Source organism: Cupressus sempervirens, chromosome 7 (assembly GCF_028749045.1).
Source record: "Cupressus sempervirens isolate cs-2001-9-10 chromosome 7, ASM2874904v1, whole genome shotgun sequence".
In the NCBI taxonomy this organism is placed as follows: Eukaryota; Viridiplantae; Streptophyta; class Pinopsida; order Cupressales; family Cupressaceae; genus Cupressus; species Cupressus sempervirens.
The window spans coordinates 422996071-423016982 of NC_143124.1; the positions used below are offsets into that span (position 1 = coordinate 422996071).

The 20912-nt window shown below is 33.9% G+C and overlaps 1 protein-coding gene across 2 annotated transcripts in view; it reads left to right on the forward strand.

The window, feature by feature from the left end:
* The window catches only part of PFD5 (prefoldin 5), a 52205-nt gene extending 45293 nt beyond the window's left edge, over nt 1–6912 (forward strand). Inside the window, exons 3-4 of one of the 2 annotated variants that reach the window (XM_089791611.1) lie at nt 4658–4735; nt 6456–6912. In XM_089791611.1, the coding sequence (XP_089647737.1) occupies nt 4658–4735; nt 6456–6539 (162 nt within the window). In that variant the 3' untranslated portion in view covers nt 6540–6912. The remainder of the gene's footprint in view (nt 1–4657; nt 4736–6455) is intronic. The other variant, XM_089791612.1, reaches the window with a different exon arrangement.
* Nucleotides 6913–20912: the final 14000 nt, after the last annotated feature.

Below are 20912 nucleotides of genomic sequence, written 5' to 3' on the forward strand. Positions count from 1 at the left end.
TAATCAAGGAGATGTCGTTTATGTTAACGCTATATCTTTTATCCGACTGACGCTATAAAACATTACACTTTCTCTTAGCTAGGGAGGATGAACACGATTCATACACAATATGAATAACACATGACCTTAATGTTAAAATGGTTTTTGGAATGTCAATTGATTTGACTTCCCAGTTTATTGAATGCCAACTCATTTGGCAAATCTCAACTCATTTGACATTTTAAAGTCAACTTATTTGTCTTTGAATATCAACTCATTTGACATTCACTAGGTGCCTTTGAGTAATGGCCTCCTGAACGTCAAGTTTGCAAAATATTCACCAAGTACTATGAGTAATGGCCTCCTGAACATCAATTTGCATAACATTCACCAAGTACTCAAAAATATTTATAAGGTATGTGGACACACATTTTCATAATGTGTACCATATAAACATTCACCATAATCTATCATGATCCGCATAGATATCGTAAGACATCCATCATAATAGAAAATTAAGTTATTGTAAGATCGCCATCTTTCAATAACTCCTACAAATACAAGTGATAATCATTTGGAAGTCATCACTTCCTCATGATGTACACAAGGCCCATACGAAATAACTTTAGTTAATAAGTAATTGAATAGTACAATAAATATCTTGAAAGTCTTCTCATTAATTTCAGCATACCTAGTTTACTTCGAAAGGGATTCAATTTTATTTTGCTAGAGGCTTGGTGTAGATAATAAAAAACTTACTCTTAATCTAGAATTTTACAAAATCTTTGAGGTTATTTTAGAATGCAAGATTCTCTGAATCCAAGTTTGAATTTTTGATTTCAGCGAAAGAAGCTTGATGTTTGATTCTGTCAGGACATCTTGCTGCAGTGTGACCATATTTGTCGCATGTAAAACATTGTACATGAGAAAGATCTTTTTGTTTCTTGAATGGTTGTTTATCATTCTTTCCCTTTTTCTTTTTTAAGTTTGTGGTGAGAGCCTGAATGTCTTCATTTGTGGACTCTGTGTCAATTCCTCTAGTTTTTCGATTACACTCTTCTTGAATGCAATCAGCTTTTAGTCGATCGAATTTTGGGGGTTCAGAACGAGCACCTATTCCTTGTCTAAAGTTTTCCCATGAAAAAGGCAGCCCATTTAATGATACCATAATGAACTCTTTGCTATCATAGTTGTGACCAACTGTTAATAGTTGGTTTCTTAATTCTGTTATCCTCATAAAGTATGATGTGATGGACTCTCCTTTCTTTATTTTTATATTATTGAGTTGATTTTTCAAAGTGAGAATCTTGCTAGTGTTGTTGATCTCAAACATGTCTTCTAGAGGTTTGAACATATCATATGCAGAGTCTAATTTTGTGATGATAGGTAGTAGATGATCTTTTACTCCATCTACTAATAATTCCATTGCTTTGGTGTTGTTAGTTTCCCATTCATCAGTCTTCTTATTTTTCGGAGCTTATTTTTTGGAGGATTTTTCACAATCGTTGTTAACTTTTGTTTTCTTAGTATCATCATTATACGCTATTTCCATGCTTCAAAATTTGAAGCACCTTTGAGTCTATCTTCAATCCTCATTCCGCTTATCATTTTGATAAGTAGGGTTTAATAATGTTTGAGTGCACCGATTAAATAAATCTAATCTGAATCGTCTCTTAGACCGGCTCTGATACCATGTTAGAGTTTGATTAGATTTATAATTTTAGATTTTTGTATGAACTAAAACCTTACCCTTAGAACCCCACTTTGTAATAGTACTTTGATATTATGTGTGTTTCAAAGGCGGGTTAAAATCCTATAATTATATTTGAAGGGGGATATGAACATAACCTTTACCAAGGGGCACATCTCATTAAATACAACCTATCAGCATGAAACCAATAATTAATATATGTATCTATGCAATCTATATATATATTTCATAGATCTATATTGTTTTATCTGTGATAACATTTAATCAAGGAGATGTCGTTTATGTTCACATTATATCTTTTATCCGACTGACGCTATAAAACATTAACAAGTTCTCCACCCTATGCAACTCAGGTTGTACAGACCAACTTAGGCTGTCCAATGTTATATCACCGTGGAAAAGGGGCACATGAAAAAAATGTGGGAAGAGCTATTGCGTAAAGGACACATAGAGGGACCTTGAAATCCTTTCTTGCACAAATTAGCCCAGGTGAGGCATTGATTTCGAACCGCCAGCCACATGAAGAAGTCACACGTGGGCTAAGAAAACTTGCTCCAAACCTATTTCCCCCAAGGGACTCCAGATCTCACATGAATTTGCCAACTTGTGATAGCTTGTGGCAACTGAGAGTTTTCCTTTTGGATTGGGGCCCCAAGAAAGCATGCTTCTCTCCTAGGGAGCTACAATGCTTGCTTCCCAGAATCTTTTAAAGCTCTTGGAAATCCCTCTTTAGAGCTCCCTGGAGGCCATTCATGAGGCTTGTTCCAATAAAAAATATTTAGGTTGTCCCAGATGTTGAGAGGGTTTTCAGTCTTCCACCTTAGTCCATCCAGCCTTATGAAAAATGTTACAGAGAGGAAGTAGATGCGGATGCAAAAATAATAGAAGACGGAACCTATCCCAAGATTCCAACTAAAATAAAGCCTCTGAGCCTTTGCTGCAAATCCATAGCAACCATTGCTTGATTAACTAAGCACTTCTCTAACCATAGGGTTATCCTCAGTAAAAGAAATAGAGTAGAAATGAATAATCTCTCTAGATATCAACCTGAAAGAAGAAAGCAGATGTTCTTTTAGAGAACCCGAGAGACGTAATGAGATTCCCTTGCCTCCTATCTTTAACTGAATTATGGAAAACAACAATGTTTCTATCTCCCTCCTGAACCAGTCAATGCAGGACTTTTGTTTCCAAAAACATTCTTCACAAAGCTCCCATTTCTTCAGATCTTTAATAGCTTCTACTTCTAATCGAAAAGACTCCTCAGTTAAACCATGTTCTCTAATCTGAAGGAGATATTCCCTTAAGGAGCCATCGTGCAAAGCCATGCAAAGCCCTTGTATAAAAAAAATCAGACACAAGGGGACAAACCCCATCTCTGAAAGCACCCAAAAAATCAAGACCCACACCTCCCCAGCAGAAGCCACTCCAGACACACCACCCCCGCCTTGCTCTGCCTAAGGCACCATGACACAACACACTTGGAACCAAAAACTCTGTCAAGAACAAAAAGACTCCTGCAGAGCCCCAGAGCCCACGCCACCTGCCTATGCATACTGTTAAACAGCCCAAGCACTTGACCCACCACAACGAACAGAAAAACGAGAAGAGCCGGGGCTGAATGACCTGGCTCCTGAGTGCCTGAGTGCTGTTCCTCAGCTCTGTTGTCTTGATAAGCCTTTCTCAAAAATTCACTCAGTATCCATCCCATGATCTCATTTTTATATGTAAGTTGATGTACGAATTATCTGTTGTAGAGAGCTTTTATCCTACATCATTTCTCCGCTCAACCCCCTTGCCTTTGTTTTAAACAAATTGAAAGACTTCTTGCTTGCAAACGGTATTTAAGAATGTTTTTGTCAGATGCTATAGAAATATTTGTTATTTATATAGATGTGTACATTGTAATTATATTTTTTCTTACCACTATTTTTCTATTCATGTTCATAATATGTTCTTGTGGATATGTAGCATTTGAAAGCCAAATGTAAGTGTAGTAGTACACTCCCCTTTCCTTAATGGTCACCGTGTTTTAAGATGCACATCTTTTTTTATATTATTGAATGACACACGTTTGTGCTTTATTTTGAAATTGTCAAATGATATACAATTACTGTCTTTTTCTTTTCTGATCCAGCATTTTCTTCTATTTCATTTATGTTTTCTTTGTTCTGTTTGAGTATTGTTTTGTTGTTTCTTTTACCTTTCTGCATGTTTTACTTCAGGTAATGATTTTTGTAGGCAATAGGTACCTTGGAGAGTCTTTAGTTGGTTAAGACATAAAATAGGCTTAGGCTACGGATTTCACTACTTATTTTTCTTATTTTTGTCATCTTTTGTATTTGAATTACATGGTTCGTACTTTGGGTTCTCCTTCGTGGCTCTTAGGTGAATGCCATGTCGCTGTCATGCATTATCCTTGATTTCACACACTGATTTTTATTTTTGTATTGGTTCTGTGTAGTGTGGTTGTATGGGAAGAAGGTTATTTGTCTTGATTGGATAGTTGCTTCCCTGAGTATTAACTAGTATTGAATATGAAATGACTACTACAATGGCTATATTTGTGACTACTGCATGACTTATCTTGAAGTTCAATTCAATGCATTAATCCCATCTCAAAAAGGGTTTTTTATTGTTACTTTGAAATTCAACTTGGTACCTTTGTTTCATGTGGGTGTTGGGCTTTCATATTTGAGCTCTGCACTGTTGCATGGATAGTTTGTAACTTTGTGCCTTGCATTGAAAATTAGAGCCTAATTGGCAGAATTAATTGGTAATTTCTCTAGTCAGTTTATGCTCATGATTGTATCTTGCATCTGACGTGCGGAATAATACTTTTGATAAGATATGTATAGATTATGGAAGGCCTCAGTTCACTTAAAAAGAACTCTCTTTTTCATGATAACTTTTGATTACATATGTTTGGTTGCAACTCTCTTATTGTACAACTCTTTTGTTCTGTATCAGAAAAGCATGCCTCAAGGAAAAGAATACTGTGAGCGAAAAATAAACTTCCTCAAGGCAAATCATGATAAACTTGTTGAGGTACAGTACTCCAATGTTTGTACTTTTTGCATTCTAGTGTTTTGGACGTACCCCACTGGTCAAATGTGCTTAGGCATTACGTATGTTTTGTTGATCATCCAGTATCAACTTGTTACATATTTTCTGTAACAAGCAATTAAAATTGTTTCATGAATTTTAAGAATAAACATGGTGATGCTGATGCTGAAGAATCAAATATTTACCATCTAGGATTTGTAAGTCCATAAATGATTAATGGCATCCATATTTATGAAACCAATTCCATCACAACAATAAAATCATAGATTTACTACCGGCAGATTACTCGCCGAGTTGCAAAAACTAGCCTGGCCTGGTGAGTTTTAAGACGTTTACTAGCAACAAAAACTCCCCAAATTTTTGGTCAAAACTGGTTGAGTACTCATCGAGCTTTTGCCAAAAACTTGACGAGTTTTTGTTAAAAACTTGGTTGTAGTTTTATAACAGCACTTAAAGGCAAAAAATGACCGAAATTAATTTCATTTCTCATTTCTTCACTTGTATTTTGCTGAGAGGGAAGATAGTCTTCCAAACCCTTGTAATCCAAACACTTGCAATCTGATTTCTATGGATTTGAGGTGGATTTGTGGGGGTTTTTGAAGAAGATGACATCAATGATTTGGAGAGGTAGGCTATGGAGGAGGGTAGTGGATTTAGTTTCACATTGGATCACATTGAATTAAATTAGTAGTCATTGCTAGTGCTAGGAGAAGCTAGAGGCAGGGCTACATCCAAGATGGAGGACAAGCCACAGACTTAGTTTGACATACTGAGAATGAGGACGCATAGTCAAGCCTATTACAAACTTCTAGGACTAGACCCTCTACTTCTACTTTTCCCATAGCCTTTAAGTTATATTTTTATAAATACTGTCAAGATGTTTGAGATAGTTTTCAGCTGCGTAGTAGTTAAAATACAGATTTTAGATTTTGGGGTTTTCAAAAGTTTCTAGGCTTGGCCAAATTTCAGGATTCAACGTGCCTTCAGTAGTGTAATCTCCCACAACCTGTCATGGCAATTTGAGGTCAACTTGAAGCTGGAACAAGGACTTTCTAATTATTCTAACTCATTTTCTCAGAGATCACTCAGTTTCAATTCTATATTCCTGAGTCCTGGCAGACTTAGCTCAACCACTTGCTCTTACACAAGACAAACATTACTTTCCGGCAAGCCAAAATTGCTGAAACTTCCTCTTGGACTATTTTGCTATGATGTATTTACTTCTAGTTTTATAGAAACTATTTACTCTGATGTATGTACTTCTAGTTGTATAGAAACTAACTGCAATGATGTATTTACTTCTAATTTTATAGAAATTATTTACTATTTTGCTTCTTGCCATCAACATTTTGCATGAGAATGTGATTTTGTACCCACTTTGCATCTATATATATCTAAACTCTGCTTGTTTCTTTTGTCTTCTCATTAATTAACTCATGGGATGCATCTTTTCATTGAATTTTGTAAAAAACAATGAAATTTTAATTGAACTGCAAGTATTTTTTAGGTTCGCCAGTTTTTCCCCGAGTATTTTTTAAGAACTGGCCAAATTTTTCCCGAGTTTTTTTTGGGGGTTTGGCAAGTTTTTGCTGTGTGAGAGTTTTCCATCTGAGAGTAAAAGAACTGATATCACAGTAAATATGAGTACTGCCACACAATATTTTGAAGCAATAAAGAATGAGTTTTTGATTTTGATGTCCAGGTTGCTACGGAAAAGAAAAATGCAGCAGATCAAGTAAATTTAGTGTTACAGGCAAAAATGAGACAAGTAATGTCAGCAAAATAGTGAGCAAGATGGAGTTCTAGCCAGATAACAGGTGAAACTAAATTTAGCATTCATCGAATGAAAGATTTGGAAGAGTGACTATAATTTTGGTAGAATGTGCTCCAATAATATGTATAGTTTGAACAGAAATACAGGTTTTCTGGCTTGTTGGATGTCTCTGACTCCACTATGTGTAACTTGAAAATATGATTAGAAAAGAAGGAAAATTCAAATGAGTCTATTTGTGAGTCGATTTCCTTCTGAACATTGAGACTGAAAATGCCAGCCATGCAGATAGCTACAGGCTACAATTTGCAGCCATTCATTGGTTGTGCTTGTAACACAAATGTTAATTTGCAAAGACTTGCATAATCGAGGGAATCTTGAAGACCAAGTTTGGAGGCATTTGGTTATGGTTGTTTTCTTTTGGGACGTAAGATTCTAATTTTATGTGTCTTTAAAAAACATATGGGTTGAGCATAAAAACCAGAATTTAATAACCTTTAGAAAAATGGCTTATAAGGTTCATCAGCAGAAATCTTATGCATTAAAAATAAAAAATGACATCTACTCTGGTTGGAAGCAGAATGTTTCTTTGGAATTGGTTGGTTAATTGTAGTAAACCTACACCATTCTGTTTATGTAGAATTAGTTGGGTATGTACAACTATTTTGCCTCTGATAAAAATTAGCATAGTTCATTTGAAAACTGCTTGAAAGGAAAACTATGGAAATGTCGAAGCTAATAAACATGCCATTGGCATGTTTATGTGGGTGCCAGGACATGGTAAACTTTGCAAATACATATTTTGAGAGTTCATAATGAATGTTAGTTTTATAATGCTTCCAGAAAAGAGGCAAGCAAATGGATCTATTTACACGTTGCAATGAGTTTTTCTTTTGGAATTTAATATATTTGCATGAGTTTTGAAGGGGGTTGAGAGTAGGTATGGAAGTATTTTGTTTGGTATATATATATATATATGAAGTGCAATGTGCAAATGTTGCACTGTTGTTCCCGTTTATAGGCAACTAATACGGTGGAAGTACTTGGAAGGTTCAGCTCCTATTCAGTTTTTAGGTTCTACAAATACCATCACTACAGTGGTTGGGTTGTCTATGGCACGTGCTTTTACACTTGGTATCGTGCAATCTCAGACCCATTTTATGAATATGTAAAAAAAATTATATTAGCTTCCTCGGAGACACGATATAAGGATAGAGTTGCAAGTATTCCTTTTGAAAAATATTGAAAACACTTGCTAGCTGTAAAAAGGTTGGGGCTAAAATATTTTTGGGAGTATAGACGCTAAATCAAAGCCCAGCAAGTATTCCTTTTTGAAAAATATTGAAAACACTTGCTAGTTGTAAAAAGGTCGAGGCTAAAATATTTTTGGTAGTATAGACGCTAAATCAAAGCCCAAACATAATGTGAAATTATAGGAGTGTGTAATTTTAAGGTTAGAAAAGTTGTCTAAGCTATATGTGACAAGAATGAGATTGTTGATTGTTGTGAATAGTATCTGATTGACTATAATTATGAGATCTAAAATTATGAAAGTTTCTTTGATGATAATGTATGTAAACTAAGTAAACAACTGATCAAAATTAAAGAAGTACTTATAATGACTCTATGAAACAAAATTGAAAAAATGATGAAAAAGCCAAAATTATGAGATCTAAAATTATGAAAGTTCCTTTGATGATAATGTACTTAAACTAAGTAAACAACTGATCAAAATTAAAGAAGTAATTATAATGATTGTATGAAACAAAATTGAAAAAATGATGAAAAAGTCAAAATGAGAGCTGACCCTATGGCACAATAAGAGGCAGAGTCTTTGTCAGCAAATTAACAACAACAAAAAGGAATATCAACACATTAGTCTATTCCCCTTTTCAATATAAAAAATCCCACCATACAAATCATAAGTAACAAATTTAATGAATGTATAATTAGAGTCTCTCATAGTTCATCTTACTACTTAAAATTATAATAAAAACCACTACTACTACTAAGAGAGTTATTAATCAAGATAGATTAAAAAGGTTTTTAATGCCACACACAACAATGAGACCAAACTTATCAAAATGAAATATTTAAAAACTAGAGGATAGAACCTAATTTTCCCTTGCTTTTAGATAACAATTTTGAAAGTAACCCCCTTAGTGAATCATCAACCAAAAACCTATACAGTCTCTTGGACTTGCCCTCATCACCTTCACTTGAGCCCTTCTCATTTTATTGTTGAAGTTGCAATGTGTAGCAATAGAGTGCATCGCCTTGATGAAAAATTGACAAGGGTGTTGTAGTTCTCATCCAAGTCTTGAGACTATACCATTTGAAATTTCCACCTACTTTATAAGGCTCTTTAGGTTCACAAAAGGGTTGAAATCTTGACATTTAATACTGATTTTTTCAATGGGCACATCTTGCATTAAAGGAGGGTTAGAGAAATCATCCACAATTTTGTTTCCCTTGAGGAGGTAGAATCTTTGGTTGCAAGGCCAAGGGGGGAGTAGCAATCATGAGGGAGGTGTACTTGATGTTCTCATTGTCTTTCTTATTAGGGAGGTCCACAATAGTATTTCAAAACTAGTTGACATCTGTTGTAGCTAACTTGCTAATAGTAATATCCTCTGGGATGACTTTAACACTCTCTGACTTTGAAAACTCTTTCTCTCCTTCCACATATTTATTTCTGATTGCGTTTGGTTTTTAGCTTGACTTACTCCCCTTAATTTTTCCACTCTCTTTGGATCCATAACCCAAATCCTCCTCTTTGACATTGAAAGTTATGTTTGCCATTTGCTTCTTCTTAGGGTTGGGAACAATCTCCTAAGAGTGTATGTACCCACCTCCAAGCTCCACATCCGAATCACCAAGGTCAATAGGGGGGTTTGATGGGTGATGAACTAGAGCCTATAATAGTAAATATTATTATTTGTTACGCTCAAGTAGATTCGATCCCAAGACCTCTCAAATGAGAGGCTCACAATTTTATTGTTGTGCTATAAGTTGTTGCCCATGCAAATGTATCTTCTTACTTATGTGAATTTATCTTCATTTGAAGTGTAAGAGTCAATAAATGGAAGTTAGAAAATATAGGAATTATTTGAACTTATTATTTCTAGACTTTATCATTTTGTTGTTTAATTTTGCATATCCTCATTATGAGTAACTTAAGATATGCACTTGAAGTCTCAAGTTGCACATTTATAGATATTGAGGAGAATGAAATACGACACATGGACCTTATTTGTTCTTGGAATACCACAATGGTTGATCATTATTGCTAAGTAAACATATAACTTACATAATATTATAGCGAACTCTATCTCTCCTCTGTGCATTCTACATTTAAATGATAAATTGAATGTAAAATAGAAACATCATAATAAAGGGAACTGATAACCCTATCATGTTGTGTGGGCATTTATGTAATGCATTACAGTCCTTACATGCTATCATGATAACCTCATGTACTGTCTAAAAAAGTTAAAATTTATGGAAGTGCACCATATCTTGGAATCTTGTGCACAATAGGGAACAAGAATAACATAGACAAGAAATAAGGAGATAAGATAAATTTATCTTATTAAGATAAGATACCAAGATATATGGAATTGTTGAAATATTAGTTTAGTTTTTGCACTTTGAAGTGAAAAATAGAAAGAAAAATGAATAGGAGAATGAAATCTTTAAGCAATTGTAATCGTCCAAATACATGCTAAAATGGAAAAAACTGGATGGGAATGCTTGTGAACTTATCAAGAATGGTTGAGCCTCTAGTTTGGCTCTTGATCTTTATGGGAGGCAATGTATAATTGGAAAAAAATTCGCAAAAATATGTTGAATTCAGAATGACAAACCAAAATAATTTGATATGAATATAAAGTTTTAAGTTTACAAGGATTAATAAATAAGAGTATCTCATAGAGAACATATAGAAATAAATCTTAAGAAACTATAAAAATAAGAATGGTAACCTAGTTATTAAGATATGATTGAAAGTATGGAAATTTTCTATATTAAAAGAATGGAGGGAAGTATTGTTGGGGTACATACTTGATATTTGAAACTTACTTTGTCACAAGAACAATATTTAGTTAACAAATGAAATTCTTCAATGCCAGGATATGTCAAAACCTTTAAATTCTGGATAAAAATGGTAATATGACAAAATAATTTGATATGTGGATAGATATAGTATAACCGTATTGGATTTTACTTGAGATCTCCAAGACATAAGTGACCATAAGCTTCTCAATTGACAAAGAAAAAGGAGCAAGATTATCTAGACAACCCATCATACTTCGGGAAAAATGGTCCCATATTATTTGGCAGAATTCTCGAAAGGCATCAAGACAATTTTGATAGAGGGAACCAAAAAGTCAGTTCGCGCGAAGTTGAAGCTAAAAAGGCAGACAATGTAATTGCAAGCTGTTTTTTGAAGTCCAAAATCTCATTGATCATAAAGGCAAGGATACCAAAGAAAAACCATTTCAAAAAGGATGTCAAGATCTGTATTATTAACAGCCTAGAATCCATTAAAAAATATAACTGCTTTACACAAAAGATGGTCTGCTTCTGACCTTTATTTATGTAAGACCAATATGGATGAATTATAATTGCAGTTGCAGTCTTTGTTACTTATTTTGGTTGATGGCGTGGTTGATGGTTCAGTGGATTAGAAAGATTGTTTCTCTGCTGTATGCAATCTGGAGTGCCATTGTATTTGTGGTATGGATTTTATATGTTTATTGGAGGGTGAGGTTACGACAGAAAAAGAGCTTGAGGGCAAGGGAAGAAAAGAAGAATTTCCATGCAACATTTACTGCAACAAACTGGAGATAAGGATAATTAATTTGTAAAAGCGGAAAATCTGATATTTCAGAACAATGAAATCAGAATTTTAAGGTAGAGAGTATGGAGTTTGAAAAAAAATAAAATAAAAATATTTTGTAGTGTATGATATATAGTATTTTTGACATTGTAGACGATTTGAAAATAATATTATCTGCATATTTATAGTATGAAGGCAATTAGATTGATGGTACTTTAAAAAAAAAAATTCTATAAACAATTGTATGCATAGTATTATGTATAATATAATTCATTTCAAAGTCAGTTAAATTAATTGATAATTTTTTAGTTTACAAATAAATAAAATTAGATAATAATTAAATCGTTATTAGTGTTCTTAATAAGAATGTTTGATTCTATTGATTTTTATTAAAAGTAATTGTTTTAATAGAAATAGAGAAAATGAGCTACATTTGGTAAAAGTAAATGTAAAGAAATTTTTTAGAGAAATAGATGGAATAATTTAAGGAAGAGATGTTTGATTATTTAATTAAAATAATTTAATTTTCAATAATTTGTATACAATATTTTATTAAAGAAAGATATTATTATTTTTACTTTCAATTTAGGTCAATTAATTATGCATACACCATCTTATTAGATTGGTGTACATAAAAATAAATTATGAAATTAAGATGAGATTTTTAGAATCTTATCAAATAGCTGTACATAAAAATAAATTATCAAAATTAAGATGAGATTTTTTTATTTAAATATGTTTTCAAAAATATGACTTAAGATTGTGAATAAAACAAATTTATTAATGTATTATTCATTTTTTTTCGAATAAACTTATAAAAAATCTATACATACACAAATATTTCAACATTATGTATAAATTTTTATGCACTCGAATTATATATATATCACTTATCTATCTTAACATTTTATATATATGTATCTTAATGTATCTAGGTATATTAGTTTAATAGTTCATGCTAAATTTTTACATTATAAGAGGGGTAAAAATTTATTAAGATAAAAAGAGATACAAAAAGGAGAGTTCAACAAGGAGCTCTTTCCCCATCAATAAGATCATGAAGTCCATTTAACCAAGCAATCAACAACTTAATTTGACTCTTGAGAAATGTAAGTATAACTGTTAATGTTTGGTAGCTTTTGTCGGAGAACTCTTTGGATATACATATAATTATATACGAGATATAATTCTATGTGAGAAACACACACACACACACACACACACACACACACACACAAAACAATAATTAAGTTTATATAAATTAATTATTTGATTATTGAATAGACATGTCTATTCAATAACTTATGTTCAATATAAATGAGAGGATGTTGCATATGGAAAACATATACCTCAACAGGCAATGCAAGTACATTTGCAGTCATCCGAGAAACATCAACATGGTATCAGAGCCAAGTTCAAATGTATATTATTTTTAGAAGGAATAGAAGATATGATAGAAGAGAAATTATTGGAGGAAAAAGTGACATGGATTAGTAAAGGTACAGTCAGAGACAAAATAACATCACAAACAGGTTATTTGGACTAGGCAAGTTGTTTCTTTTCAATATTTGACAATTGTAGGTGCGCCCCCATTCAGATCTTCCCTTTTGCAAGGTGACATTCTGGGCCAAGAATAATTTGTCCCGAATAGAATAAAAAAAAAGGTTGGCATTGAGGATTTTGAAACTAGCTTGTTTGGGGTCCTTCTTGAGTTTGGCCATGGTCAAGGTGGTCTCATGCTGCCATTCAAGCTCGTGGCTATGGTTGAAGATGTAGGTGCCTTTAATTACAAGTATAATCGTCACTAGCTAGAAATCCTTCCTTTCTAATTTGATCGCAAAGCCGCCGAGGAGGACAACGGTTGCCCACACGAAGGTTAGGGTTCTGAGGCCACTCGCGGCTTTTTCAAGAAGGGCTAGTCTTATGGAAATTACCATTATTTTCTTTTCCCGTCTGCTGCTTTCATCCCTGATGCCTGCGTCTACAACCCCATTGGACGGACTTTCGAGTTCATATAACTACCGCTTGGAGAATAAACTCTAACGTATATATTGTTCAAGCCACAAAACCCATTTGAAAGATGGTAAAGTGAGAAAACACAAATTGGAAGTTAAAGTTCCAATATAAAGTGAACCGAACATCATTACGAAGGTCCATGTCACCATCGGGCAAGGTAAGTAAGAATAACATGCAATTAGAATTCTATTCATAAGAAATAGTTATGTTTATAAAAATATTTAGATATGTTATAATATAATCTAAGAACAATATAATGAATACTTACAATAGAATAAAAGGTGAGTTAAATAAGGATCATTTCCTAAGTAGGGAATGGTGTTGGTTTTAATTTAAATTTTAGAACCAAGCGTATAATATGAATGCTCACTTTTTAAGTATATTAATAACTATGTCGAATATTGGAATAGATTTAATTCATTGAGAATTAAATATAGAATCAAAATTTTAAATGTTCTTATAATTAAATAATATTATTATTGAGAATAATTATAAAATATGTGCCTTGATCTTTTCTTCTGAGAATATTCTTGCAGAATAAGGAGGATTAATATCAAGCTCAGAGGGAGCTTAACACTCCTCATAAGTATTACAAGATGAGGAGCTCAAGAGATTGAGATTCAGAGGAAGCCTGACATTTTGTTATGGGCAATCTTGAAAGAGAGGGAGCGAGATAGAGGATGTGATTTGATCTACCTTTGCTGATCTTGATTGTATTGACTCAGAGGGAGTAAAACATGCTGAGATGGATTCTCCAGTGATCGATACATTATAGCAGTCAATGGGACTATGATTCATGAATATTTTGGCCTACCCCCTGTGTACATTATGAGGAAGTGACAACTTCCAAATGATATCACTTGTATTTGGGAGAAGTTGTTGTAAGGTGACGATCTAACAATCAACTTGTATTATGAGATCTAATAAATTGAGTAAATGGTGAATGTCTTGTATCTCAACATTCTGGGAGGCCATTACTCTTAGAGTACTTGGTGAATATCACTGATATTCTGGGAGGCCAATATTCTTGATATCAAATGTAATATCTAAATATTTTGAGTAAGTAATGAATATCATTGATATAATGTGAGGCCATTACTCTTGATATCAAATGTGATATCAAAACGTTTTGAGTAAGTGGTGAATATCATTGATATTTTGGAAGACCAATACTCTTGATATCAAACCTTGTTTTTGAGTACTTGATGAATATCGGATGTCAATATTCTGGGAGATCAAGACTCTTGATATCAAATGTGATATCATACCCTAGTTTGAGAAATTGATGAATATCATATGTTGATATTCTGAAGATCAATACTCTTGATATCGTATGCTATATTAAATGGTGAAAAACTTCTGAGATATCTTTAATATTACCAATGGTGTAATATTTGTCTTGTGTTTATCCTCCCTTGCTAAGAGGGAGTGTTAATCTTTGGTAGCTTCTGTTAGATAACTCTTTGGATATACATGTAATTATATGAGATATAATTCTATGTGAGATATAAACTTATTATATATGAGAAATATATATATGTATGTATGCATGTATGTATGTATGTAACAATAATTAAGTTTATATAAATTAATTATTTGATTATTGAATATACATGTCTATTCAATAACCTATGTTCAATATAAATGAGAGGATGTTGTATATGAAAAACATATACCTCAACAGACAATGCATGTACATTTGCAGCAATCCAAGAAACATCAACAAAAACTAACATACTCTATAAATCTACAAAAAAGAAGAATGATTACAAAATTCATATAAATTAAAAAAAGTGACCTAATAACCAAAAATAATTTAGAATCACTTTTCCATCGTCTTTTTGATAGAAAAATAAAACTTCTACTTTAGTTCCTATTGAGCTTTGAAGTGAGAAATAAATAACTTTGTTTGTAAGACAATTAAGGAAACACATAATTAATTAAAAACAACTTGGAATTTTTTAACAATAGTTGTTCAGACATTTGGTGGTAAATTTTGATGGCCAACTTTCGAAATTCCAATGGCTAACTGTTAGAATTTTGACACAAGTAGATGTCAGAGTTAGTGGTACAAAAACCCTGTCGGAAATTACACTCAGAATTTTGACAACTAGTCACAATGATTTCTAACAGGGACGATGTTGGGAGTATAACGTCCTTGTTGAACATGAACGTCGCCAATATTACATTTCCATCAGAATTTTGATGGCTATCCATCCCTGTCGGAAATAAACATTGCCTATATTACATTGCCGTCAGAATTCTGACGTGGTCTGATTTATTGAAAAAAATGATTTTCAAATATAACGACTATCTAAATTATGAACATAGCTCTGGAATGCTCTTCTGATCATTGATATGAAGAAGAAATGTATTAACTTAATCTAGTTGAGCTACTTCTTTAGTTGGGTCGTCATTATGATTATATACATTACATTATGCTAATTGCTTTTCAAGCAAATATAATTGGAAGACTTAAAAGGTTTTTAGATTTTAAAATAGAACCTTTCTGATTACAAATAGGGAGATAAACTTTGGTAAGAATATTATGGCATCACTATAAGGTACCCAACTTCATTGCTGAAAGTTATTGATTCTATTAGTACTTCTTCGATTTTGATCTGATTGGGTTTTGTAATCAATTAGAGAGTTTAAATGGAACTTGTGAGTTCTGATCAATGTAAGATTCATTTTGAAGAGGAAAACCTACTTTTCCTGCAAAGTCATTTTTACAATCTCCAAGGTTGATCGATTGAAAATCCCAGGTAATTGATTCGTTATCACCATGGTAGTGACATCAATCTGACTATTGTATGTTCCTATGACAGTGACATCAATATGACTCTTGTAGGGTCCTATGACAATCTCATGTTCTTTTGCTCATTGATTGATATAAATATGGGCTCTTCTTGCTCGATGAAGTATAGACTTTTTTTTTGTTGAGATAACTTTACTTGTGAACTTTATTGCTTGCAACTAGTTCGGTGTATTACTAATTGTTTTTTCTTATCATTGTCTGAATTACCTTTTTGAATATGACTATTATGAAGTTGATGATGTACACTAGGTTCACATTTGTTGACTAAGAATTCTCTTGGCACTAACAAATTTGATGTTGTGCATCCCGTGCTATACATACATGTGTATGTTTTCTCCCAATGTCTTTATTGTTAAGTCTTCTGATGATATCGTTTTGAATATTACCTCCTTTTTTTGAGTTGGTTATAGACATCATTAGGTTATGCTGATGGTTTAGTGTATGTATTCACAAATATATGATTCAAATTTACGTGGAAAATCTTGGTAAGATAGAAGATGAGCATGTCAATTCATGACTTGATCCTTATTTATGTGTTCTTTTTTGCAATCTTTATAATACTTAGATGCATGTTGTTATGGTCATTTCAATATACAAGTTTCAAGTTGGATCTTTTATAACTTGGATCTCAAACACATAAGCCTTGATACATCGTTGCCTTTTATCTAAGTTTCTATGTATTCTTGTGATAGTAGGATGAATGCATGCATGCATTCTAAAGCGAGTCTCCATGATAGGTTGTTGTCTTTTCTTGATGATTCCTATATAACATTCATAGTGGTTACATTATTTTGTTCATGAAGAGGATGCATCTAAATTGACACATGAATGTTATAATTGTGATTCAAGAATGGAGTTGTGCATAGCCTTTGTCGCTTCTGGTCTATATGCCTATCCATAGAAGGATTAAAACTTTAGTAATGATGCTTTTCTCCACAGTTTATCATTCTCTCTGAAAGGGAGCCTCAGAGTTATTGACTCTTCCTAGATATATTATTGGTCAGCTAAAGAGATAAACATTTCTTACTGTTCATGAATCTTTTATGAAGTTTCATTATTTTTTGATTCCATGAACTATTACTAATTTGTTTAAAATGGTTCTAGGATGAATTGGAAAGCACAAGAAGGTTGAGAGTATGTATTGAAGGAAGAGCATGATGCTAAACTACTTACTCTCGTCATGTGAGTGAGCCTCTTTGTTATTTAAAAGAAATCAAGATGCAGATCGAGTATCTCCGAGGATCTTGCTCTTATTGATTTAGAGGGAGAGAATCATAGTGATTAGAGGATTGTGATTTAGGTCCATGTACTTCAGTAGGAAAACCTTACAGTAAATATCACATAGGGATGTCATGTGATGTGATGGTTATTGTTGATATCACAATAAGGTGATATCTATGCTTGTATCTCTCATGGTGTAATGTGACCATGAATATCATGCATATTAGTAACATGACCATGAATAAGGTCTAGATGATGGAAATACCTTAATGGGTATTAGCAATGTGACCATGAATATCATTAACAAGATCGTGACATGTGATAACAATAAAATCAATGAAAATAATATAGGCATCATATACCGTGGGAAGTAGTTTAGGCCCTCCAAAATTGGTCTCCATATATTCCAACAAGACCAAACTCTCCCTTGTTACTTTTTCATCATGCTTAAGAGAAGGGACATGCAAATAAAAACAAAAGGAATTGTTTGAATTTTCATTCTTATACATGAGTTATAGTCACAAATCAATAACAAAAATCAATTTATTAACTAATATACATTTAATAATAAATAACGCCAACCAATTTGGACAACAGATCATGGCTCTAAAAACATATAGTTAAAGGAATACACATACGGTTGTACACATAAAATGTAAAAAATTACACATAAATCCTTACCTTGTTAGGGGGGTAAAAATTTTCCTTGTATCATGTGGGTTTGTCTTGTAAGTCTATCAAAACTATTTGAATATCACTTAGACCTTGAAATTTTCTTTGGTTATTGTCAAGGAGCAGATAACTTTCATAACTACTAAAAACCCAATCTCATATAAAAGTGTGCACATTTAAGACAAATAAAAGGTAAGCCAATTTAAAGGTAATTGAACCACCATGCAGTTTCTAGAAACCCAAACACGTTGAGAAAGGGACAAGACAAACTAATGTCCAGTCTACAAAATCTAATTTCATAAGAATGAACTTACATGAATGGCCAAAAAGCGAACAAGAATACATTCCTACATATCAAGATCAACAAAGTTATTCTCCTCTGGCTCTTGTTTACTTGTAGAAAGGAAATGAAAACAAAACATGTTCCCCAACCATAACTAATTGTAGAGCATACCTTGTGGTTCCACAATGCACACCCCATTTTCATGCAGAAAATGGGGACCCCTAGTTTTGAACTCCCCTCTGAGGCTTCTAGTCTGGAGCCCTGATCATTTTGGACCCTCCCCTGGGTATAGGTGAAATCTCAATATTTGACCAAGAAGGGTCAGGCACTTAAGAGAGAGAGAGAGAGAGAGAGAGAGAGAGAGAGAGAGAGAGAGAGAGAGAGAGTTAGTTTTGGGCTCTATTGTGCTTCAAGTGCGCACTTGCACACATTGTACCCCGCTCTGGGGATGCGCACATGCACATGTGTGCACCGTTGAAGGTGCACACCTACGAGGGTACACACATGGGTTACCCCAGGGCCTATATAAGGCCATACCCCCCTTCTACTTTTTCACTTGCTCTTTGTGTTTGTATGTTTGTCATTGTGCTAAAAGCTTGAGTTGTTAATGAATGTCACAAACACCCGACTTCCCAAATACATGAGAGGCGGTTAAGCCATGTCATGAACCCTGAAGGAGGTGCTGACCACCAAGTCAACAATCTCCCCGTTAACACCAATTGAGGGTTTCACACTGATAGAATGAAGGAGACCTCCCAATATTTGAACTGATGCCCCAAGGCTTTAATACTAATTGTTGGTATGTTTTCTATTGTGCCAAAAGCTCGAGCTATCAACGAACATCACAAAAAAAAGACTTACCCAAATCTATGAGAGGCGGTTAAGCCCTGTCACAAACCCTAAAGGAGGTGCTAACCACCAAGTCAACACTTCACTCCCTCTGATGTTGCACTTTTGCACAAGGACACCCTGTGCTACTCCGCAATCTCACTCCTCCCTTGCATACTCAAACAAGCAAGGTTAGACATCAAAGAGGTGTTCATGTGCACACCTTCACACACTCCAAAAACCTTTAAAAAAATCAAAACATTAAAAAAAAAAATTAGATAAAGAAAACTAAACAAGACTAAGCCCCCCCTCCCCCATTTGCACAAGCCATTGCACATGTGCGCACCTTCCTAAGGTGCACATGTGGAAATTGCACACAAAGCCATGTTAAAGGCTAATTAAGCACAGTAGCACACCTATAAGGGTGCACTAGGTGCACTAAGATTCAAAAAAGTTATTTTGGGGGGGGGAACTACATTTTTGTCCCTTTTGACTATTTTTGACTTATTTTGGAGTTAGTCTAGGTTCTTTATAGGTCTCATTTTTGCCTTCTGATATCCATAAGACTAATGTTTGCCTCTATCATGCAGATCAAATGGCATCATTGTCATCCTCCATGGCTGAGAAAATGATACCAAAACTTGTTTCATTCAAATACTAAGGAGCGTCAAAGAAATCAAGATTTCAAGATGGACATGTAGAGATTAGAGACATTGAGGTAGGCTATATTGATTGGAATGCCTTTATGAGCATTTGCAATAAACCAAGGGAGGCATCAACAATGGTCTCTACATTGATCTAGTCTAGGCTAGTGAACATAGCATCACATCCCACTTCAATTCAATCTTTTGAATTGATAATGACATTGGTAGAACATTATGTGACTGAGGAGAAGGTAGTAAAAAGTGTAACAGGAGAGATAGTCCTGGACCTTCAACCTCGAAACATAGAGAAAGTATTCCATCTTCCAAGGGCGAACTAGTACCTTCAAATATCATACGATGGATTAGAATGGTGGTATAGGGAGAATGAGAAAGAGGCAAAGGAACTAGTACAAACCTCATTTCTAATCGACATGGTTGTAGAGTAGGCAAGGTAGATATAAATAGAGGGTATATGAAAGAAAACATCAGATACTTGATCATCCTCCTTAGCAAAGTAATGGGCCTTCTTGCAACGAGTCACCTTCAAACATGGATGGTTCATTTTATTGAAACCATAAGGGTTTCCAAGATGCCCATTAATTAGGCCACCATCCTAAATGATAACTTGGATGAGCAACTAGTCGCCATTAAAAATGATCATCATTTCTATATGATATCATACATGGTATACCTCCTAGCTGCCAAAACTACTGACTATCTAGGGTTGTTAAGAAAGGGAAGCATGCAAGATGCAAATGCTTGGCCCTATGTGGTATACCCACAACTAGTGAGAAAGAAGCTCCCATTGCAGAGTGTAGAATACAAAGTGGTTAATGATGGATTCATCTTCGCTATCATCAGCTTCATTGAAGAAGATTACGCAAAAATAATGGTAGTAGAGGTGACAAATTGAATCATAGAAATAAGATCCTACTACATTCAATTCAAGCCCTTCACGTATCTTTTAGTAGCTAGTTCTCTTTTGTACCCCAAAAGGCTTCTGAGATACTCTTCAGACAAGCTCATACTCTTGGAGATAGCCTACCAAGTCAATTCTACTTATGAC